The following is a 21,267-nucleotide window of genomic DNA, read 5'->3' as shown; positions in this document are numbered from 1 at the left end:
GCCCTAGTTTGCGCCTGGGTAACAGTCACCGGGCACAAAATCTCAAGCTTTTGTTTCCTCGCCAAATAACAAGAGGACCGATTAGCTCCGTCCTCCATCACCTAACTGGAGCTGCCTGATTGGACGAGCAGAAAGGACAGTCTCTGGGATTGGCTAGTTCTAGGGGCGTCAGCAAACACCTTCCCACTTCACCGGTGTCCTATGTGCTCCGCTAAATCTGTCCGTGTTGGCCTTGGTCTTTACCCCTGAGTCTGTTGAAAATGTCGGGACGGGTTCTGGTCGGAGTCAAGCGGGTCATCGACTACGCCGTCAAGGTACAGTATAAATTCTATAAACATACTTAAAAAAACCATAAAACAATCAAACATTATTTCATGAACTGCAGTTTATTACATAAATTGGATGATGGCTGCTAGATCATGTGTCCCGTGTACTGTAGTGGCAAGGTCAGCACTCGGCTTATTGATACGATATTATTATAATTTAAATACAAATTATTATTACCCGCTTGGTATACTCAGTGGAAATTAAAAGCCTTTAGTTTTGTATCTTGAGTGCTGCTGTTCCAAAATATACTGTATGTTTGACAGACATCACCGTGTTTACAACAATAATGTCAAACTGTATATTATTGTTATTGCACGTCAAAAATGTCAAGCAAATTGTAATTGTGCAAGATAATGTTGCTGATAAGCGTGTCTTAAATCAAAGATATTTGAATGTGATTTATAAATTTATTATTATTATTATTATTATTATTATTATTATTGCACGTCAAAAATGTCAAGCAGATTGTAATTGTGCAAGATAATGTTGCTGGTAAACGTGTCTGAAATCAAAGCTTCAAATTTAGTTGAACTTGATATTTGAATGTGATTTATAAACGTATTTATTATTATTATTATTATTATTATTATTATTATTATTATTATTATTATTATTATTACTTCCTTTAATATGTGATTTAATAGGGTGCCGCAGGATTTATTTGTTATTGTGTTATTGTAATATAGTATAAAATATACTTTAGTTTTCCAGCTCATTCAAACTTCAAGAATATTCAAATATTTGTTTACATTTTGAAAGAATAGTCAAACATAAAAACGCACGTCCATCCCTGCATTACAATACTAACATGATTAGTTTTGTTACTCAATACCCTTGATATAGTGGCACACAATACCAATGATTCATAGGGTTTATGTGTAACTACATTTTTTTTAAACCGCTTTCGGTGTAGAAATCCAGTTTTTTTTTTTATTGTTGTTTTTTTGGGCGGGGGCTAAAACCCTAAAATCGAAATCCCTAATCTTCTGGATTAGAATGAATTTAACTTTTTTTGTTTTGTTTTTGCTTAACAAAAACCCCATTTAAATGGGGATTTTGTTTTGGAGGGGACAGCATACGGACCGGAAACACAATATTTGATTGTGGTTGACTGAACCTAACGAGCGATTTTTGGTGTTTGCCCAGATCCGGGTGAAGCCAGACAAGACGGGCGTGGTGACAGATGGCGTAAAGCACTCGATGAACCCCTTCTGTGAGATCGCAGTGGAGGAAGCGGTGCGCCTCAAAGAGAAGAAACTCATGAAGGAAGTGATAGCAGTGAGCTGCGGGCCACAGCAATGCCAGGTACTGCTTACTTGCAACATACGATCTGCTATACTGTACCTAGAAATCATGAAAACCTTAAAGACCAGTGTGCTGTGTCCTATATTGTGGTACTCTACTTGTGCCAGAACATTTCAGTACTTCACAGCAATTTGCTTGCATGTAAACCATCTAATCATATGCATTCATTTCCCAGAGTGATATTGAGAGGGGAGGATTGAAAAAGGTGCCAGTATTCAATATTAGAAGCTCATGCCTATTGACTTCTGTTATGTCCTAGCATGGACATTTCAACGCTGTGATGAGAAGTGGAGGTTTAAAATGAACAAGGGAGATATTGAGTTGGCTTGATGATACTTCAGTCAGCTATACTGTCTGTTCAATGTGTCCAGTTAATATAGATTAGATGAACTGAGAGCTCGGGTGGGTCAAAAGCCAGCAGGGACTGCAGCCCTCCAGGAACGAGTTGAGTTGCCCCCCCAAACCCCCCACGTCCCCCGGGGAGGGGGGCCGCCCCCGAGCCTCGGAGATAAAAATGTCTCGGCGGATAAACGTTTTGCTTCAGTGCGCGTGTTTTGTGTTTTGTAGGAAACCATCCGCACAGCTCTGGCTATGGGAGCAGACAGAGGGATCCACGTTGAGGTTTCGGGGAAGGACTACGAGAACTTAGGCCCACTGCAGGTCTCCAAGATCATGGCGGCCCTGGCCAAGAAAGAGGAGGCCAGTCTAGTCATCGTGGGGAAGCAGGTAGCCAATCAATCGGACACCTCCAAATAAACCTTCGTCTCGCACTCGCTCATCAAGTAATTGTGTGAAATGGGCTGCTTATTGCCTATAGCACTAATGTCCCATGCAGTGGTCATTACCTGCTGGATAATAGCAGTTTGGACTCCCTTGGCAAAGTCAAGCGCACTTAATAAAAAACAATTCTCTACAAACCACAGAGGATAACAAAGCTGTCATAAACTTAACAAGCGTTTGTGATGTTTTGTAAATGTGTTTTAAGGCTATATTTTGGCTGCTTGAAATGCATGGGCCAGTTTTTAAAGTGAGTGTCAAGATTCTACAGGCATGTTAGTATTAAGAGAGGGTCTGTCTTTGGGATAATGTGTGCTCTAACTGTTCTGTGAAGTTAATCATTTTGATGGGTTCGTTTTCTGATGCATTCCAGGCTATTGATGGTGATTGTAATCAAACCGGACAGATGACCGCAGCCCTGCTTGACTGGCCACAGGTAAAATAACTTATGGAGGCTTGGTGTTGGTTGTTAAAGAAAGGGGCTTGATAACGGGAGGTTCAAATCCCAGCTAAATAAATGCACTGTAGGCCTTCCATTCCAGGTACTGAAGGACAAATCATTCATTACGCCTGTTGGTGTAAGTCTGATTTTTACTTTTTGTTTTATTTTATTTTTTTAATGTGACCTGTGTTTCACAACAGTGGTTTTTGTGTTCTATATGTGCAACACTTTGTTGATGCACTGCCAGATGTTGACGGTTCTTTCCCAGCAAGCCTTGCGGCTGTGGTCACATGGGCGCTATTGGTTTGCATCCGATAATTGTTGCTTTTTGTTACTAAAAAAAACCCGATACGACAATATTAAAGCACGGAGAAGCCTGCTCGCCCCGGATGTGGATGAAATGTTTATGCTCACTCGTCATTTGATTGGTCAGTGCTGTGACGTACCTCCAGCCTTCCAGCTTTGGGAAAGGGTCTGCTAAATGAACATGGAAACGCAGTATCAGGGCGTTGGGGGCAGCAGGTGTTTTGAACCCCGGCTGAGGGGTGCGTGGAAACAATGTTAAGACTTTAACTTGTACACATACAAGGTGGTTTAAGGGCACGGGGGTCTACTTTTTCAGCAGTACAAAATGGTTGATGTTATGGACATAACTGGCTTTAAAACAAACTGCACCTTTATGTTACTGTCCTGGAAAACGTTCATTTGAACTGGCTTTTCCGTGCCTCTGCCAGGGTACCTTTGCATCACAGGTGTCTGTGGAGGGGGATGGCCTGAAGGTGGAGAGAGAAATCGACGGCGGTCTGGAGAGCATCAGGATTAAGATGCCTGCAGTGGTGACCGCTGACCTGCGGCTGAACGAGCCTCGCTACGCCACGCTGCCCAACATCATGGTCAGTATGGGAGAAGAGGCTGTGCTTTTAAGATCCTGCCAGTTATTCTCACACTGTTGGAAGCAGCCTGTATGCAGTGATCACAAATATCTGTCTCTCCTCCAGAAAGCTAAGAAGAAAAAGATAGCCAGTGTGAAGCCTGCAGACCTGGGAGTGGAGCTGACCTCTCGACTGGAGATCCTGGCAGTGGAGGATCCCCCTCAGAGACAGTCGGGGGTCAAGGTGGAGTCAGTGCAGGACTTAGTCACCAAACTCAGGGATTCAGGCACCTTGTAGAGGAACGTCCTTTCGCCTCGCCATTCACACAGGGGTAAGAGCCAGAAAAAGTTCAGCTTTATGAACTCTTTTAGGGATCGGTAATACATCTGTAAAGCTAGGTTTCCAAAGTTTGTGGTCCGGAAGGGAGGGACGTTGCGCCTACAGAAATATTGTTCAGCCCGGGGAATCGCTTTTGTTTACACAAAGGCAGCTGTGGGGTGCTTTGGTGTTATTTTAATTGGTGCACCACCTTGACATCCTCTTTCAATCAAAAGGGGCGACTGAGTAAAGTAACCAGCTATATTAATATTGTACATTTTTAATCCAGCCATTATTTTTTGCTGTCTTCTATATAACTTGTTTTTCAAGGGATGGTTTTTTTTTTCATCTCTACAGTAAGTGAAAAATAAATGTTTTTAATTTTTTAAATTATTTTAATGAAAATTCATCTTCAGAAAAGAATTAAGACGTTTTCATGGGCATCATAAACTGTAAGGAAACTCAATGTCCTGATGCTTCTCGAATGCACTCCCAGTCTCCACATCACTTTGAGTGCAACAAAGCTTAGTTGTTGGCTTTTCTCAACTTCTGCTTGTCAATTTTGTTGACACTCTCAGGCCATAAAACAATCTTTCCCTGATAGCAGTCAGATAACAGGATACGCTGCACTCAGAATCACAGTTTCATATTTATAGACTTCTGCATTAACTCATTACACATCCTCTACAGGAATCCAGCCCTATTCCTGTATGTCTTTTTTTTTTTTGTAATTATTATTATTTTCAGTTTTTTCCTCCCTCAGAATTGAACTGGGAGTGCTGTGTTGTAGACGAGGGACCTGTTTGTCAAGCCAGTTCGCTGTGATCGCTGCTGGACTGGACTGAAGCTCGCCACCTTGCTGGTCTGAACAACAAAAGGAGGCTGAGACGACACGTGGCCCGCTTAGTTCACCCAAGCGCCTAATTCTACTTTGATTGTTTTTGGAGTAAGGTACAATATGTACAAAGTAAATAAACTAGCTTGTAGTTTTCAAAGACTGACTGATACGGTGTGAATTATTGTTTTGGGTGTAAAGATTTACAGAACGTTACAATTGCAGAAAAGCAGAAAAATGAATTATCAATGGTCCCAACCCAGTGGAAACACCTGTATGTCAGTCAATCAATCAATCTATTTTATAACTAGGAGTACTTTAAATAGAGAAATGCATAATACATGATAAACAGTAAAAGTCACGCCTAAAGCATTCTATATACAGTATGCTTGTAATTAACACCTAACAGTTCTGTATTTAGAGAACAGAGAAAATGTCACAAGTCTGATTTTTATTTCAATTCGTATTTCAAATTTAACAAAAAAAAAAAAATGATGATTTAGCGTAATTTAGCACAGAGTAGCATTGCAACAATGGATGATTATCGCGAGCCTAGCTTAACCATTCACTGATGCACTGATTGACAGGTGCCTTAACTGGAGCATCGTGCATGTAATACAGAATCGCTGGTTTCTATTTAAGAGTTTCTCACATAGTCTGAAGTTTTACTTTTTGTTTGCTAATGAAATTTTTGTATTAACATTTATATAAGCATGCAAGTGCATGTTTTTAGATGTATTCAAAGGCTTTGTGAACATTCTGAATAATCTGGTGCAGCTGTGTTTTACGCAAACTAGCTTTTTTCAAAGGGAGTCTTTATGCTTAAAATATTGTAAATTAGATGCATCCTTTATTTCATAAAAGCAAATATGTACTGTAAATACATTTTAAATACTCAACTTTTCAAACGGGACATAACAATAACAATACCTAATAAACATGAACAGAAAGCTGTACATTTGTTTGAATAAGTGGAAACACCCAAACGTTAACATTCTACTTGCATTGGTCAAAAGTTGTTTAACTTTACCTTTGTCTCTCTTGGTAAACAGACCGTCGTATTGTTTTTTAAAACGATCTCTTGAAAATAAACTAACAGGTGGTATTTAAGTTCAGACAAGGGCTGTGTTTATTTAACACATTGCTGCGTAAAAATAGCCGCCTTAGGTGTTCCACGTCGCTTACATATTCACTGGACCTCATTCTTTAAGCAATTGCGTTCCAAGAACGAGGGTATAAGAGAAACAAACACACATTTAATTACACATGAGTGAAACTATATACGTCTGTGCTCGAAACTATAGAGCCGGTCTTGACAATGCAGTCAAACAGGTTCCTGTGTCCTAACAGGTTTTATGCATAAATGTGTCACTGCCAAATAGTGTCACCTGGCAGAATTTGGCATCTATAGGTACCAAATAGTGTCACATCGTTATTTAAACTGAGACAGTATTTGGAAGTGACACTATTCGGCATCTAGAGATTTGGCGCAACTTTGCCAAATAGTGTCACATCGTGGGGGGTGATGCTGGGACACCAGAATCACTGTCGAACCCTTTTGAGGTGTCGTGGGCAAGACCCCAGAGATGTACCCTACCTAGCTCAATCCAGACGCTTGTCATGCTGATGCGCTGGGGAGACCGTACTGTGGCTGATCCCCGGTCCAGCGTCGCAGCCGTTGTGTGTGGGCTGATGCGCTGGGGAGGCAAAATGAGCTGATCCCTGGAGCCAACACTACACTTCAGCCATCAACACCAGACAGAAGGATATCTACATCATCAGGTGGAAAGCAACGCAAATGGATGGAGATGCAGATGGATCACATGAGCACGAACTGTAATATTGCTTCATTTTCATATATGCAATATATCAGGATGTATGATTACAGATTGTAATATATTCAAATACATGTTACAATGTTTCCACGTACTTCATAATAATATACAACATACGTGGTGACGCTCTCTCTCTCTCTCTCTCTCTCTCTCTCTCTCTCTCTCTCTCTCTCTCTCTCTCTCTCTCTCTCTCTCTTCAGGTTCTGCCAGTTAGACTCAACTGTAAATATCAAAATATAAACAAGCTCAGAGTTACATAATTCAATATAAATATGTATTCTTGAGTACTACAACGCAGCCATGACTAATAAACACCGCTGAATTTAGAAATACTGAAATGAATCCAGTCGAAACCGTTGTCTAGTATTATAATGCATGACAAATCAAACGTTAAAATTACCACTGCTGAAAACTGTAGCCGTTTTATGGGCTATTTCTCTGCGCCGTGGCTAAAGTACTAAACGCCACGCCCAGACGTACCTGTCCGATCACTGGCCAGGTAAAGTTACGTCATTCGAATACTCTCGAGAAAGAGGGTGTTCTCAGAGCAAGCCTTCAGTAGCTGTCAGGTCGTACCAGTAAAACTGGAGATTGTTAAAATCGGGTTGATAATAGAGCTGATTACTACAGCTGTTCGTACTGGAGTGGGGTATATTGCAACTACTGGAACCAAACATTTCTGAGCAGTTTTTAAAAAGGAAAAAAACAACCACATCTCAGCTAGATGGCTAGAAACAGATGTCAATTCACCTGCCATGTTGTTGTTGTACTGGTTTTGCTTGTGTTATTAGGTAAGCGTTTGTTCATTTAAACTCGTTTTTATTTTTTATATTTTCCGGAACTGGAAGGTTCTATTATGGCGACCTCGAGGTACGAGAGTCATTGTTGGTATCTTGGTAGATTTGTCTATAGTCAAAACTGCCCAGCGGTGTCTTTGCCAGTGTTTTGTAAAGAAACCCTGCCTGATTCTTACTGTGAAAAACCTACATTCGTTTATTTTGTCGTGTTGTTTGATATTTACCCTGGCTAACAGGTTTGTAAAATGTATAAAAGCAAATAAGTGTCATCTTTGGATTTTGACTTCAAGTTTGTATTTACAGTATGAGTTGAGCAAGAACGCTGTAAATAACTCAGTTCTTCTCCAATAATGAAAGGCTTTAGAGAGTGGATGTGTTGTGTGGCGTCTTTTCAATAGTTTTTTGATAGCAGCAGACTGCTGAAACACCTAAGCGACGCACAAACTGTAAGTTCAGATATTGCCTTGTTGGTGTCATGTAAGCAGTCTTTTATTTATTTATTAAACAACAGGGTACTGCCGTTTTTTATGGAGGTCAACCGTTCACTTATTACTCAGTAACTGAACTGCAAATAAAGCAAAGCAGAAAAGATGACTCTCTTACCCTGAGTTTTCATACATAAAACCCCTGTGAGGAGACAAACGATCATTCTAGTCGTCTTTATAGTAGTGCTATGAACCTTTGCTTGAGCTTATACTTTTTAAAAAATAAGTTTCTAGGGTGTGAAAAAAAAACAACCTGGAAACAAAACTACAAATAGAAGTCAGAAATCACCAATGATGTGTGGTAAGAAGGGAATTATTTAATTGGGTAGAACCTGTTTATTCAACTTTTTTAAAGGAGCCACTTCACAGGCTTTGATCCCTGTGGGCCAGTTGAGGTTAAAAGTTGCTACAAATGCAGATGAGCCTGGCTCTTTTGTGGAGTGTTTGAGATACCTGTGCTGCGCGTGGTTGCCAGTTCACGCCCAGCTTCTGCCCTGGTACATTAGCACAAAAAAGACTCTTTTCATGTTTGCATGCATAGAGGTACACGGGGGACTGTGATGATGAATGCATTGTTCAAACGTGCATGGGAAAGGTGGAAGGTGCCTGAAGTGCTTTTCAAACCATTCCCGCACAGTTCTGGCACAGTGGATGGGCACCTTCAGGGCAAGTCCATCATTTTTGGGTGGACTTCATCTACAGCGATGCTTAATTAAACGGTGGCATTTGTTCAGCCTTCCAAAGCAATCAAGGAGAATGCGCCACACACGAGGGCGACGCCAAATCTAACAGGCAAGTCCTCATGGCCATATGAACAGGATTGTCTTTAATAAAATGCTGATTGCTCTGATTTGTCTTGCCAGTCTTTAGATATGGTATGGACAGGGATTTTTGCCCAGAGGAGGGCTTTTTTAGATTTCAGTTTTTAACCTGTAAAATTAAAGTCTTGATTTGAAACAAGCTTTTGTTTTTCCTGTAGTGTGGCATTCCAAAAGCATTTTGAATCTTTTTCTTTTTCTTGCTTGGCAAGCGCCATGGCCCATCTACGCAACCAAACAGAAGGTGGCAGCGCCAAAATGATTCAGAGAGTTCTCTTAAGTTTCAGTATCTGTTTGATTCAATATAGTGTAGTGCCAGAAATCATGTAAAACACACACGTTTGACACCGATATAGTGAATGAATGTGCGTGACGTGGACTATGTAAGGAAATGTTTCTGGTTGGATGGAAGTAAATGATGATCTGAAATATAAACTTATAAAAAAAAATAGTGAAAGGTGTAGGTAGTTTGAGATTTTTAGGGTTTTCTAGTCCTGTGCATGACAGGATAACCAACTTGGAAATTGAAATTATATCAATTAATGTCAGCAGTTTTAGAAAGGGGGGATTAAGATATACAGCTATGGCCAAAAGTTTTGCATCACCTATAATTTTAAGGTTGATACATTATCTATCTATCTATCTATCTATCTATCTATCTATAATGTGTGTGTGTGTACATAATTTAGATTTTTAACATAATATAATAAAATAAACTACAAAAGCAGATCGCACAAGTCTACCAGAAGCCATAACAGTAGTACAGCATTTCCTGTTAGATTTCGAAATGTGATATTTGTTAATTTTACTCAGTTTTTCATCAAGTATGTGGAAAGCTGAAAAGAGGCGGTGTGTAATTCAATATGGTAACGTAACGTTGTTCAGCAGGTTTTGACTTTATGAAGCAAAATGAGTTAACTCTATAGGGTGACAGCTTTTGGCCGGAGCTGTACAGCTCGCCAACCTGTACTCTCACGTTCAGCTGTGACGGTACCTGTTTTTAAGCTGCTGGGAAACACCCACACTGTACACTGCTGCGCCATTATCTGCTACAGGAAGCCTTACCCTGATGCAGGTGGTTCAGTCATTAATAGAAAATGTACCCCAGAGCACCTACTGTGAATGTAGATTTTCACCAGGAAGTTATACAGTGTTGTGGTCAATCGGAGGTCACTGCTGCTTCCTATTTAATACACGTTTAAATAAAATATTTTATTACAAATAAGACCCCTGGGTGTTTAAATGTACCCTTTTCAACATTAAAACAGCATGCAATTTGTAGGCAGCTGATCTCATTATCCCTTGCATGTATGGTGTGTCACACTTCACACACACAATTTCAGATTCTAGGAAGGTATAAGGGTGACTGTCCATTCATCCATCCCCTGTCTGTCGTACATTTTTGCAAAAAGAATTGCTTCTCAAAGCGCGATTAAACATTTCATTGCTAATTCTTATTCTATACCATTCTGTACTGTTGATCTATTCCGTGTTCAGTAACTTTTCCACCCTATTAATGGCTCTGATTTTGAGTTCACAGCCATGGTGGGGGGTGTACGTTACTCACATGCTTGCTAGCTCCGACGTGACCTCTGAACTATGCACGGCAAAACGTAAAATCCACATATTTTGAATTACCTTTCAGATTTTACTGTTGGAGGCTTGCAAATCGTGTTACTCTTGTATATCAAAAATATACGCCTTTGATCTGGCAAACGCATACTGAAAGCTGTTGGAAATATGAAAAGCTGGCAGAATATACCTTTTGAATTAGGCATACAAGATGATGATAATAATAATAATAATAATAATAATAATAATAATAATAATAATAATAATAATAATAATAATAATAATAATAAATGTTTTGGCTAAATATCCAAAACAAAGGAAATGCTTTTCAATCTCTTTTATTTTGCAGGGGAAGTAGAGGGCGTCACCATTACAGTGTTCAGCCCCACTGTCAATGCAGAAGCTGGAACCGATGCAGTTCTGAGGGTCAATTTCACCAGTGGGACAAATCCCTATGTGTCCTGGGAACTCGATCTGTCCATTGCTTCATGGACCATCAACTCGGACCAGCCTGCAGACATTGCTGCCGCATACAAGGGCCGGCTAACGATAGACACTAAAGCCCCCTCTCTCACACTGAATAAGGTCTCTATTGCTGATACTAAGAACTACAAAGTCACTATGCGGGCAACTGGAGAATCCAGTGACGAGAAAATCATCACACTCAACGTGTATGGTAAGGAAAATCACTAGCAAATAGCTTAACTATTAGCGAATAGATTAATTATTATTATATATTATTATTATTATTATTATTATTATTATTATTATTATTATTATTATTATTTTCAATTTGCGGGGGGGAAGATCTGATGGGTAAACAGGAATAAAATGTAAAGTAATATCAGGTTGCATTCACATGGCTGATCCAGTTGTCATTTTTTCCCCCTCTGCAGAAAGGATTACATCAGTAAATGTGGGTATATCTCCAGTGGATCCGGTTGAAGGAAAGGATGTCACGATGACATGTCAGATCACAGGGACGGGCACAAAATACTCGTGGAAGGTGAACGACGCCCCGGTAAATCTGGACAGCCGGCATGTGGCCTCAGGAAACGCACTGACCGTCAAGTCACTGGTCAGGACTGACAAGGGCCAGTACAGCTGCACTGCTGAAAACCCAATTAACAGCCTGAAAAAAAGCATTGATCTGATCGTTTACTGTGAGTAGAGTTTCCATTACTATTGCAAACCCTTCTATATCACAAGCTTTAAATGTCTTCATGCACGCTAAGAAGATGAAGTTGGATGTATCAGAGTATAGTCCCCCCCTGTGGCCAATAGCAGTTTTGCATTACCTAGAATTTTAGAGTTTTTTATATATATATATATATATATATATATATATATATATATATATATATATATATATATAGAAATAATAGTAGTACAGTATTTCATGTTAGATTTTGAAATGTCTCATTTTTTACATTCCTGTCAGTTTTCTCGTTAGGTATATGGAAAACTACAAAGTGGCATGTGATTCAATATGTGAACGTAACATCATTCAGCAGGTTTCGTTCGACTTTATGAAGCAAAATTAGTCCATTCTATAGGGGGAGAGGGTCCCTGCTTGGGGTGTAGCAGCATAACAAGGGTTTGAATTTACACGGCAACAAAGGGATACATTCTCAAAGCTATTTTACTTAAAATCATCAGTTTTTCAGTGTGTAAAAACGCATGCAAAAAACTTACAAAACACCAAACAGTGTAATAGTGGGGTTGGCCAGCAGCATGAAGTTTGGTTTTTCACCTGTTGCTAATGATGATTTGTAGAGAAGTAAAGGGCTCTAAGAGTCCAGCCCTGTATTTTTTAAGACAGAGAATTATTCAAAACAAGCTCCGGTTCTCTTCCTGTAGATGGTCCGGACGATCCTGTGATCAAAGTGGACAATGCCAATGCTGGGATGCAGCACAATGCACTGGTGGGATCAACTGTCCAGCTGGACTGCGTGTCGGAGTCCCTGCCCGTCTCATACAACTGGAAATACAGCTCTGTGAATACAGCCGGAGCGAGCAAGACACTGTCCAACATCCAGAGGAGCCAGGAGGGGGACTACGTCTGTGAAGTGTCCAACGCCAAGACCACTCTCGCCAAGAGCAAAACCATCACCATCAAAGTGTACAGTGAGTGGAAAAAAAAAACTAAAACTGTTTAAATGTGTCCATTAAGCACATACTCTGTAATAAAACTATAAGAAACAAACAACCCTTTATTTATTTTTTAGAAAAATTGCACATTTGTTCACTATGTAGGGTCTCAAATGTGTAGTTTTGAAAGAAATCTGTTTCAGCAAACGTGTGTTTCGATATTAACATATTATATCTGGTACTACACTAGGTTAAAGGAATCAAGCCTTGCTTTCAGGTAGCACTTTCCTGGTCATTTCACCTGGAGAGTGAAGTTCTCCCCACCCCTTGAGGACATTCTTTCCTGTCAGTAAGCAACCAGCTGCTTTCCCCTAATGATTGACATGATTGATTGAAGCTTGGGTTCCAAGGCAGAAAGTACATGGAGATTTTTCTTTCCATTGGATTACCACCTCCTTGATAAAGCATCAAAATAAAAGCCCTTCATCGACAATCCCAATCAAATCGACCGACATTCCAGTCTGAGCTTCCGTGTCATTGAGGTCTAAGGATTGGAAACTTGGTCAAGTAGACTAAAGCCTCAGTGCATGCCTTTATCAGAGTTGCTGGTTCTCTCTCCCGACAGATATGATCCAAGGGCTGAGCGTGTCGACGATCCCGGAGAACCCAAAGGAAGGGGATGCGCAGGTGGAGATAGCCTATGCTACGGATACGGGCTTAGGAACAGCCACATGGCTGAAGGATGGAACAGCTCTGCCCAATGACCCGCGATACAATGTCACTCCGAACTCCCTGAAAATCAACAGCCCTGGCCGGTCTGACTCGGGGGTCTATACTTGCAACCTGAACAACCCCTTTAGCACTAGCTCTGTCCAGAAGACCATCCGCATCTTCTGTGAGTAACTTCTACTGTACATATCTTGACAAGTGGGGTCAGTAGGAGGCTTGGTGGTTCAGTGGTTAAAGATAAAAGGTTCAAATGTTGAAGACTTTGAAAGACACTTCTAGTCGAAACTTTGGCTTTTGAATTTATTAAGCTGTAGATTTATACAGACAACACACTGGAGATTCTCTGTCTGTGCAGCAGGTATTAGGAACCTACCTGAAACCTTTAAACTCCAGCTGCTGCACAGGACTTTCCACACCCTAAAGTGGCTAATTATTTCATTTTACATGCTAGACCTTGAATGGCATGGTCCTCTAGACCGCAATTGGCCACCACTGTTTGTGTCAGGTGGGACCTTAGCACCTGCCGCACAGGGAGCGAATCTAGAGTGTTAAAGTGGGCTTCAAATCCCGCTGTAGCCCAATAAGGTGAGCTATCCTTTCGAGTTTGAAGACCATCTCTCTCTCACTCTCTCTCTCTCTCTCTCTCTCTCTCTCTCTCTCTCTCTCTCTCTCTCTCTCTCTCTCTCTCATCCTGCCTCTATCAGACGGCCCAGAGAAGCCACAGATATCTGTTACTTCCCTGGAGTATCCTAATCCTGTGAAGTATATCCTGGTTGGCAGCACTGTGTTACTGAAATGCAAGGCTGAGGGTGATCCCCCTGCCACCTATTACTGGAACATGGTGAACCAGGATGATTCCAGTGTGCCTGAGGGAGACACTCTGAACCTGAACAACATCCAGGCAAACCAGGCGGGCAGCTACACCTGCATCGCCGTGAACGACAAGACCAACAAGCGGGTGCGCAGCGTCATCCCCCTCAACGTCTACCGTAAGAGAAAGCCGTCATAAGATTCGTGATGAGGAGTCATGTGCCATTAGAATGTATTGAGAACAACCACACTTACAATTTTGTCAAGAGTGGGGACAATGTATGTACATCTTAACCCTTTAAGGTACAAGGGGCACATGTGTCCCACAAACAAAATGCTACACCTTTCTTATTTTTCCAAAGAGGTGCACGAAACGGGGTTTATAATTTAGTGACGGGTTGGATCTGGTCAACTCTCAAAATGTATTTTAAAATTTTGCATTACAGTACACTTTTGGCATCCAATTCATGGAGTCAAAAAGGTACCGAATCTAGGATTAGGTGCGATCCGGCACAAATTAACCCTGTGGTTACTGGAAACCAAAAAAAGGGCAAACTAGATGGGATAATGTAATGTTTTGCAGTCTTGCGTTTACCCCGCTGTGTCTCTGTCTCTCTGCCTCTCAGAGAAGCCTGCGAGTGCTGGACCCACGTGCTCGATGACGCCGGCGAATTCTGATCTGCAGTTTCGCTGCTCATGGCTGGGGGGCATTCCAAAGGTCTCGCTGAAGTTCCACGGACTTTCTGAGGTAAAAGAGGCTAGCGAAACTCTGGATCAGACCGAGACTGCAGCCAAGCTACCTGCGCTCAACGGCAAAGAGATCACCTGCGTGGGAACACATCCCATAGCTCCCAACAACTGCTCCATCACTCCCAGTAAGAACTTGATATTTAACAGGAACTTAGTAAAATAAGTTTATTTTAATATTGCTACTTAAGGTTCATTGGTACTCTATTGGTTACCACAATCCAAGTCCACAGTTATGATTAAATGTTTTGCGTCACCTAGAATTTTAGGATTGAGACATTCATTTGAAAATCAAAACTAGATGAGCATCATTTAGGTATTTTATTTAACACCATGTAATCAAATAAACTACAACATTATGTTGCATAAGTCTACCAGAAACCATAATAATAGCACAATTCAGTATTATTTCAGGTTAGATTTCAAAATTTTTTCCTTAAGCATATGGGAAAACTACAAAGCGGTATGTAATTCCATATCTTAATGTAACATTATTAAGCAGGTGTCATTCAACCTTATGAAGTAGAATGAGTTCATACTATACGGCAAAATAATTTGGCCATAACTGTAGTTAACTGATTTAATTGATGTGTTCTGTTTTAGGGTCTCCAGAAGGCATTCTGCCATCCCACAATGCCACAGCGCAACCCTCTGGCAAAGTCTCTGTGATAATATCCTGTAAGGGAAGCTCCCAGCCCCCGGCTACTGTCACATGGTCTAAAGCAGGACAGTTGCTGACCTCAGCAGGGATCTACACCATAAGCAGTGACACCACAGATCTGACCATCACTGGGTTCAATATCAGTGGGGGTGATCTGACAACATACACCTGTGTCAGCACCAACCCGCTGGGCTCTCAAAAAGGCTCCATCAACTTGACAGGTACTCCTGACTCCCGAATACTGTTTCCACACTAGGCTGCTGTTTAGTGGTTGCTTTAAGCCTGTGATTGGCTCCTCTGTATCAATGACACAATGTTTTTCATCTTTCCATTTCACTTCATCTCCAAACCTTTCAGTCACACCTGTTCAACGATGTTACCAGGAACAGTTTTGGTTCCCTTTTTGAGTACTTCCTAATCTTCCAGCTCTTTCGGTAAATAAAATGACGATGAACTGTTTACGAGCACCACTGTTAAAACCCAGACTGCGTTTTCTTTCTCCATGTACAGGCCCGGCGATTTCCAAGTCTAGCATATTGGTGAACCCGGCTCACACAGTGGTCACATTGACCTGGGAGACTCCAAGAGATTCGGTTGTCACGGGATTCAGTGTGCAGATGACAGGCCCCGCCCTGCAGAGGAGCTCCACCTCCAGAGCCGCCACTGATTGGAGGACTATTCAGACGAAGGGGCCGGAAGTTCGCTCCACTGACATCTCCCCCCTCCAACCAGGAGAGATTTACCAATTCCGGGTTAAACCGATGGTGGGCCAAAACGAGGGGCCACCCTCAGAGACATACAGTTTGGGCCAGGGTGAGTGACCATAGCTGCTTTAAACCAAGTCACTAGACTTGTCAATATTAATTGAAATCTTACTGGTTAATGGTTTTTTTGTTAATCAGTTTTTCCTTCAGATTTTAAAGGTGTGTGATCTATATGATTTTAATAATATTTTTAGTTGGCGATCCATATTTATGGACAGCGTGATTAGAAAGTAAATTTACCACATCAATGATATGGAGTGTTAATAAGGTAATCTTACTTTTTTATCAGCCTGTATATAGATGTATTATTTAAGGTACAAACTGTCATTGTATTGTCATTTGAAAGTTGTTTATTTATTAATGCATGTCATTTACTTTATTGAACACTATCAGATAGGAAAATGATTGATAATACAGTGCCTGAAACTAGCCCTGCACCCAGCCATGGGTTTGAGAACTAACTTCAGTTAAGTATGTTATTATATAACTGGGGAGCATCATTTTTCCTGCCTTGTAGTTGCGTCAACAACATCTATTAAAAAACCTACAGACTCAATGTGAGTTGTGATGTGATTAGTCCACATTTACTGTAGGCCTGACGCTTGGTCATTCAATAATATACCTAAACAAGGGCAGTTCTGAAACCCAGGACTGCAAGCAGGGCTAGTGTGAGTTTCAAGCCCTAGTTGGACTTTCCTGTCCCAATCTTTGTTCCATGCCTGATCCAAATTGTTTAACCAATTAAACCTTTATCCACACCTTAAATTATTTCATTTTCCATGCTAGACCCTGAATGGAGTGACCCTCTAGACCGTGATTGGCCACCAATGTTATGAAACCACAACATACTTCAGTGCCACCTGCTGACATTTAAAGCATAACTGCTGACATGTAGATACTGATCCAGCTTGCTGTGTCTCTGTCAGATCCGGGATTGAGTGCAGGCGCGATCGCTGGGATTGTGATTGGGTCTGTCTTTGGATTCCTCCTCCTGTTGCTTCTCCTGCTTCTTCTTATCCTGTGTTGTCTGCGTAGGAAAAAGCAACGTGAGTACAGTTCTAGAGGCTGTCTACTGTTCTCCAAGACGTATTGGAACAGATAGGGGTACCAGTGGCTTACCCAGTAAAAGGAATTCCTTGTGGAGTGTAGAGCGAGTCATGTAATCAGGAGAACCCTGGTTTGAATCCTGGTTGAGCCAAGTTGCTGATCTTAGATGGGGACCCACTGGGGTAAAATTTCCTAGGGATGGTTGAGTAGCTTGGTTTTGCAGGTGAAAAAGAAATTACTTTTGTATAGAAAGGTTTCATTTACAAACTCGCAGTTGCAAGAGGGCAAAAATTACAGGTCGACTGCTGTGTGATTTATATTATGGAAAAATTACAGAAGCGCATCTGTTTACGGTGTGTGTATATCATGTCTGTTCTGCTGTATACTCTCTCACAGGTAAAGAACCAAAGTACCCAGTGCCAAAAACTAATGAAAGGGTGAGTGTTTGATTTCAGATAATGTTGAATGTTTCAGAACTGGGGGAGTCTGTCCAGGTGTTGTACTTCAGTTTTTTTTTTACATACAGTTATTTGTAAAGAAGCGCTTATCCAATTGACCTTCCACCCCTTCAGCCCTGCCTGCCAACCTAACTGTGTGTCTAAGTGTAGTCAACAGAACTACAGCAGATCCAGCCAACAGGGCTGTAGCTTACCCAGTAGGTTCTTCTTTATAGTCTGCATCCTTCCCTGTTCTTCGGGGGGTGTCTGTCTGTCATTGCATTTCTCCATCTGATTGCCACACTTTTCCATACGTCTGGAAAACCGCTTATTAAACTGTGCTAAAACTTAGTCCTAACTTAGTTTACCAAGATACTGACACCTCGTTGGCTTACCTAGTGACATCTAGGTTTTAAACTTTGTATTGCCATTTCATATTCAATACTATGTTGTGTGTACTGTTGCTATACGTCACGGCAGACTTTTTTTTTGTCGTACCGATAGCTCTGATGTTTAAGTTACAGCCATGGTAGGGGGTCTGTGTTACTGACCGCTTTGTTTCTTCTACAGGTAGCAACTGGTCTCTCCCAACCAAACATACTACTGACAGGGGGAGTGGCAACGCAAAGGAACGGGCCCCCCATTGGCAATGGGAACAGGGCTTATACACCTGAGCCCTATACCCAGGTAATGATTGAACATGTGATCATTAGTGCATGTGGGTGTGGGTGTGGGTGTGGGTGTGGTCCCCACAATACTGAAAGACCATTGTGACCGTGGGGAGAGTTCAGTGAAGAGCAGCCAGTCTAGTCCCAAGGCTTGAGCGATGAAGTGTGTGGGAACTGGATTTATTTAGCACAGAACGATGAGGCAGTATGGTGAACTTGATTTGAAGTTAAGCTTAAAAGTAATTAACAAAAATTAACCTTAGCCAAGCACAGCACAGAAACCAGGATCAGAGTTGAAAATGAAGTGGAAATAAAAGAAGGCAGGAGACACTTTCTTTATACAGAAAGTGGTGAGGGGATGGAATGGGTTAGCTAGCCATGGGGTTCATACTTGTAAGTAGCAATATTGTAAACCATCACATGTAGCGTATCATTTTCAGCTAGGGGGTGAACTTATACGTGGACATACATAGGCTATAAAATATTACATTGCCGCAGAAATGACCCAAGTACCAGGTATGTAGTTACATGATTGTAAAGTTACCCAAGCGAACTGGCAGATTAACTTCTTTTCATTTAAAATAAATAAATAAATAAATTCAACATTTTTAGCTTTTTTTTTTTCACGAAGCGTTCTTCATTACTTCTAGAAAAGCACTGAGCCTTCACGATAAACCCGGCTGATCAAACTCTGCAGAATTCATTTTTTTCTCCTCTTCACTACAGTATATCACACGTTGCTTACATGTCTGTGGATATATCTTAGCATTGCAAATCTATACCCGCCTCCCTGTGCTCCCCACTCTGTTCCTGACGTGTTCGTTTCTCCTTTACCGTTGCAGTATAACAAATCATCCACCCTCCCCTCTTCTGCCACCCCTCCCGCTGTGCGAATGGCTACCACAGTGTAAACCTGGACTTCCTGTGGCTGTAGGTACTTCCTGGAATAAAAGCATTTTCTCAAAGCGGTGACCCGCTGTAGAAACTCTCTTGAAACACTGGACTCTGCAGGTCTCCTATATTGTAAAGAACTGGAGCAATCACTTTAGCTACACCCTGTTCTCAGAGGCTGTTTGTAATTGGTTTCTTATCTGCACTGGAAAACAATGCACATTTAAAATGCAAATTTACTTTGAAGTTGAAACTAAATCCTTGATCACTGGACCACACTTGAATGTGTCAGATCAGTAACTGACAAATGTAGGGGCTGAATTCTGAATCTTTTAAACCGAACGGGCAACTTCTTGGATGCTTTTGGATTCGGTCCAGCGATCTGTAGACTTTATCCCATTTAAAAGCATTGATGGCCCTCTGTTTTTTAAACGGTTCTCCTTTAGGTTATATGCAGCCACATGGTACATTTATTTAGCAAGCACAGAATTCAAATTAACTTTCTTTCTTGAGTGGGTGTAACCCAAACATTTAAACTTCAACTCCCCAATGACTGGGGAGGAGTGACAATTGAGCATGTGGTCAAAATAGCTAGGGAAATGCCATTTAAGAGCAGGTTTTGTCACACAGTATTTATATTAAAACGGCAGCCAACAATATCTCTTTATGGGACACAACTCAGTGGTGGCTGGTGGATGGCTGGGCAACAATCAGTTACCAACTTGGCAAATTAAAGCATTAGAAACACAAGAGCATTTCATATAAGTTGGTACCATGATATTGCCAGGTGTTTGTCCCCATTGACTCTCGTTATATAACAAGGGATGTTATTATTTGCAGTTGTCACGGTACTGTAGGTCTCAGTAGCACACTGATGCGATTCTAAAAACAATTTTGTAAAACAAAATGCTAAAATAATTTTGTGTAAATATATATTTTTTGTATCTTTTTTTAGACAACATTTTCCGCATACCTTTTAGAGTTGATACTGCAGACGAATCAAATATAGATTGCTAGAATTTGAATATTTGTGCAAAATAAAGGTATTGTTACATTGTTGTGTGCTCTGTTTCTGTATCATTCTAATTTTAAATAAAATCGAATTCGTGTTCTGGTAACAAGGCTAGTTTGACTTTCAGGGCCAAAACTAACAGAGATTACCCCAAATCTTGTAGCATCAGCAGTTAACAGAAGTACCTGGGCACAAATATGTTTCCCTTTAAGTAACTAATTTATTTACTATCATTAAAATTAACCTACTGGGTGTTTTTTATATATTATTATTATTATTATTATTATTATTATTATTATTATTAGTAGTAGTAGTAGTAGTAGTATTGGTAAGTAATATAAAAGTAATAAGTAATCTGTAATATATTACTTTTATTTAAAAAAAAAAGTAATCAGCAATATATACAGATTACTTTTTTGGACCCAGAAATCTGTAGTTTACTATTATCCCTGACCATAAAATATTGTTAGAAACCTAAAATGATTATTGTCTGCAAATTGGGTTACATCTTGCATTGTAAGTACTTCTTATTGAATTAATTTAAAGTAAGCGTCAATGCAGGATACATTTAATACTCTGGTATTTTAAAATGTGCTCATTAGTATAGATTTTAAATTTTTTTACTTCCTTTGAAGGAATAGCAAATCATATGCTTGTTTTCATCAATAATTTAATTATCGCTGATTATAAAGTGTCCCCCTGCTTTGATACCAAAAGTAAGTATAAAATATTGTTAACCAGTGAAATAGAAATACTATTTATAGAGCAGGAGAGATTATTTATATCATTTTTCATGTCTTTAGCTTTTACATTGTAAGCCTAAATGTTTAAAAATAGGAATGTGGAGTTAATAGTAAGAAATGTACTATAAAGGACATATTGAAAACAGCTAAATTGTTCTTAAATTTTGTTTTACAATAAAATAGCTGTTTTCTTGTGACTCTCCAAGGAGAAATACAAAATGTTAACAATTATTTGTTCATGTTTTTTCCACATTTTTTAAAATTGCATACTGTATATATAAAAA

General features: G+C 40.4%; 2 protein-coding genes across 4 annotated transcripts; both read left to right on the top strand.

Moving 5' to 3' along the window:
• Positions 1-205: 205 nt before the first annotated feature.
• Positions 206-5,036, top strand: etfb (electron transfer flavoprotein subunit beta). Of its 2 annotated transcripts, none has more exons than XM_041225921.1 (7): positions 206-314; positions 1,474-1,632; positions 2,200-2,358; positions 2,783-2,845; positions 3,586-3,744; positions 3,850-4,054; positions 4,805-5,036. In XM_041225921.1, the coding sequence occupies exons 1-6, from the start codon at positions 261-263 to the stop codon at positions 4,018-4,020; spliced, it is 765 nt and encodes a 254-aa protein (XP_041081855.1). In that variant the 5' UTR covers positions 206-260; the 3' UTR covers positions 4,021-4,054; positions 4,805-5,036. The 2 variants fall into 2 exon arrangements, with proteins under 2 accessions (XP_041081855.1, XP_041081856.1); XM_041225922.1 differs by having other exon boundaries at positions 4,789-5,036.
• A 2,221-nt stretch (positions 5,037-7,257) lies between these two features.
• LOC121298645 (V-set and immunoglobulin domain-containing protein 10-like) lies at positions 7,258-20,509 on the top strand. Of its 2 annotated transcripts, XM_041225794.1 has the most exons (13): positions 7,258-7,502; positions 10,733-11,059; positions 11,280-11,546; positions 12,244-12,510; positions 13,100-13,369; positions 13,908-14,192; positions 14,640-14,888; positions 15,364-15,642; positions 15,932-16,234; positions 17,112-17,231; positions 17,629-17,669; positions 18,240-18,356; positions 19,180-20,509. In XM_041225794.1, exons 1-13 carry the CDS (start codon positions 7,436-7,438, stop codon positions 19,246-19,248), a joined length of 2,661 nt encoding a protein of 886 aa, XP_041081728.1. In that variant the 5' UTR covers positions 7,258-7,435; the 3' UTR covers positions 19,249-20,509. The 2 variants fall into 2 exon arrangements, with proteins under 2 accessions (XP_041081728.1, XP_041081729.1); XM_041225795.1 differs by lacking the exons at positions 17,112-17,231; positions 17,629-17,669; positions 18,240-18,356; positions 19,180-20,509 and adding an exon at positions 16,972-17,089.
• Positions 20,510-21,267: the final 758 nt, after the last annotated feature.

Source organism: Polyodon spathula, chromosome 24 (assembly GCF_017654505.1).
Source record: "Polyodon spathula isolate WHYD16114869_AA chromosome 24, ASM1765450v1, whole genome shotgun sequence".
In the NCBI taxonomy this organism is placed as follows: Eukaryota; Metazoa; Chordata; class Actinopteri; order Acipenseriformes; family Polyodontidae; genus Polyodon; species Polyodon spathula.
The sequence above is the reverse complement of the archived record's forward strand: the minus strand, read 5'-3'. Positions and strand labels throughout refer to the sequence as shown.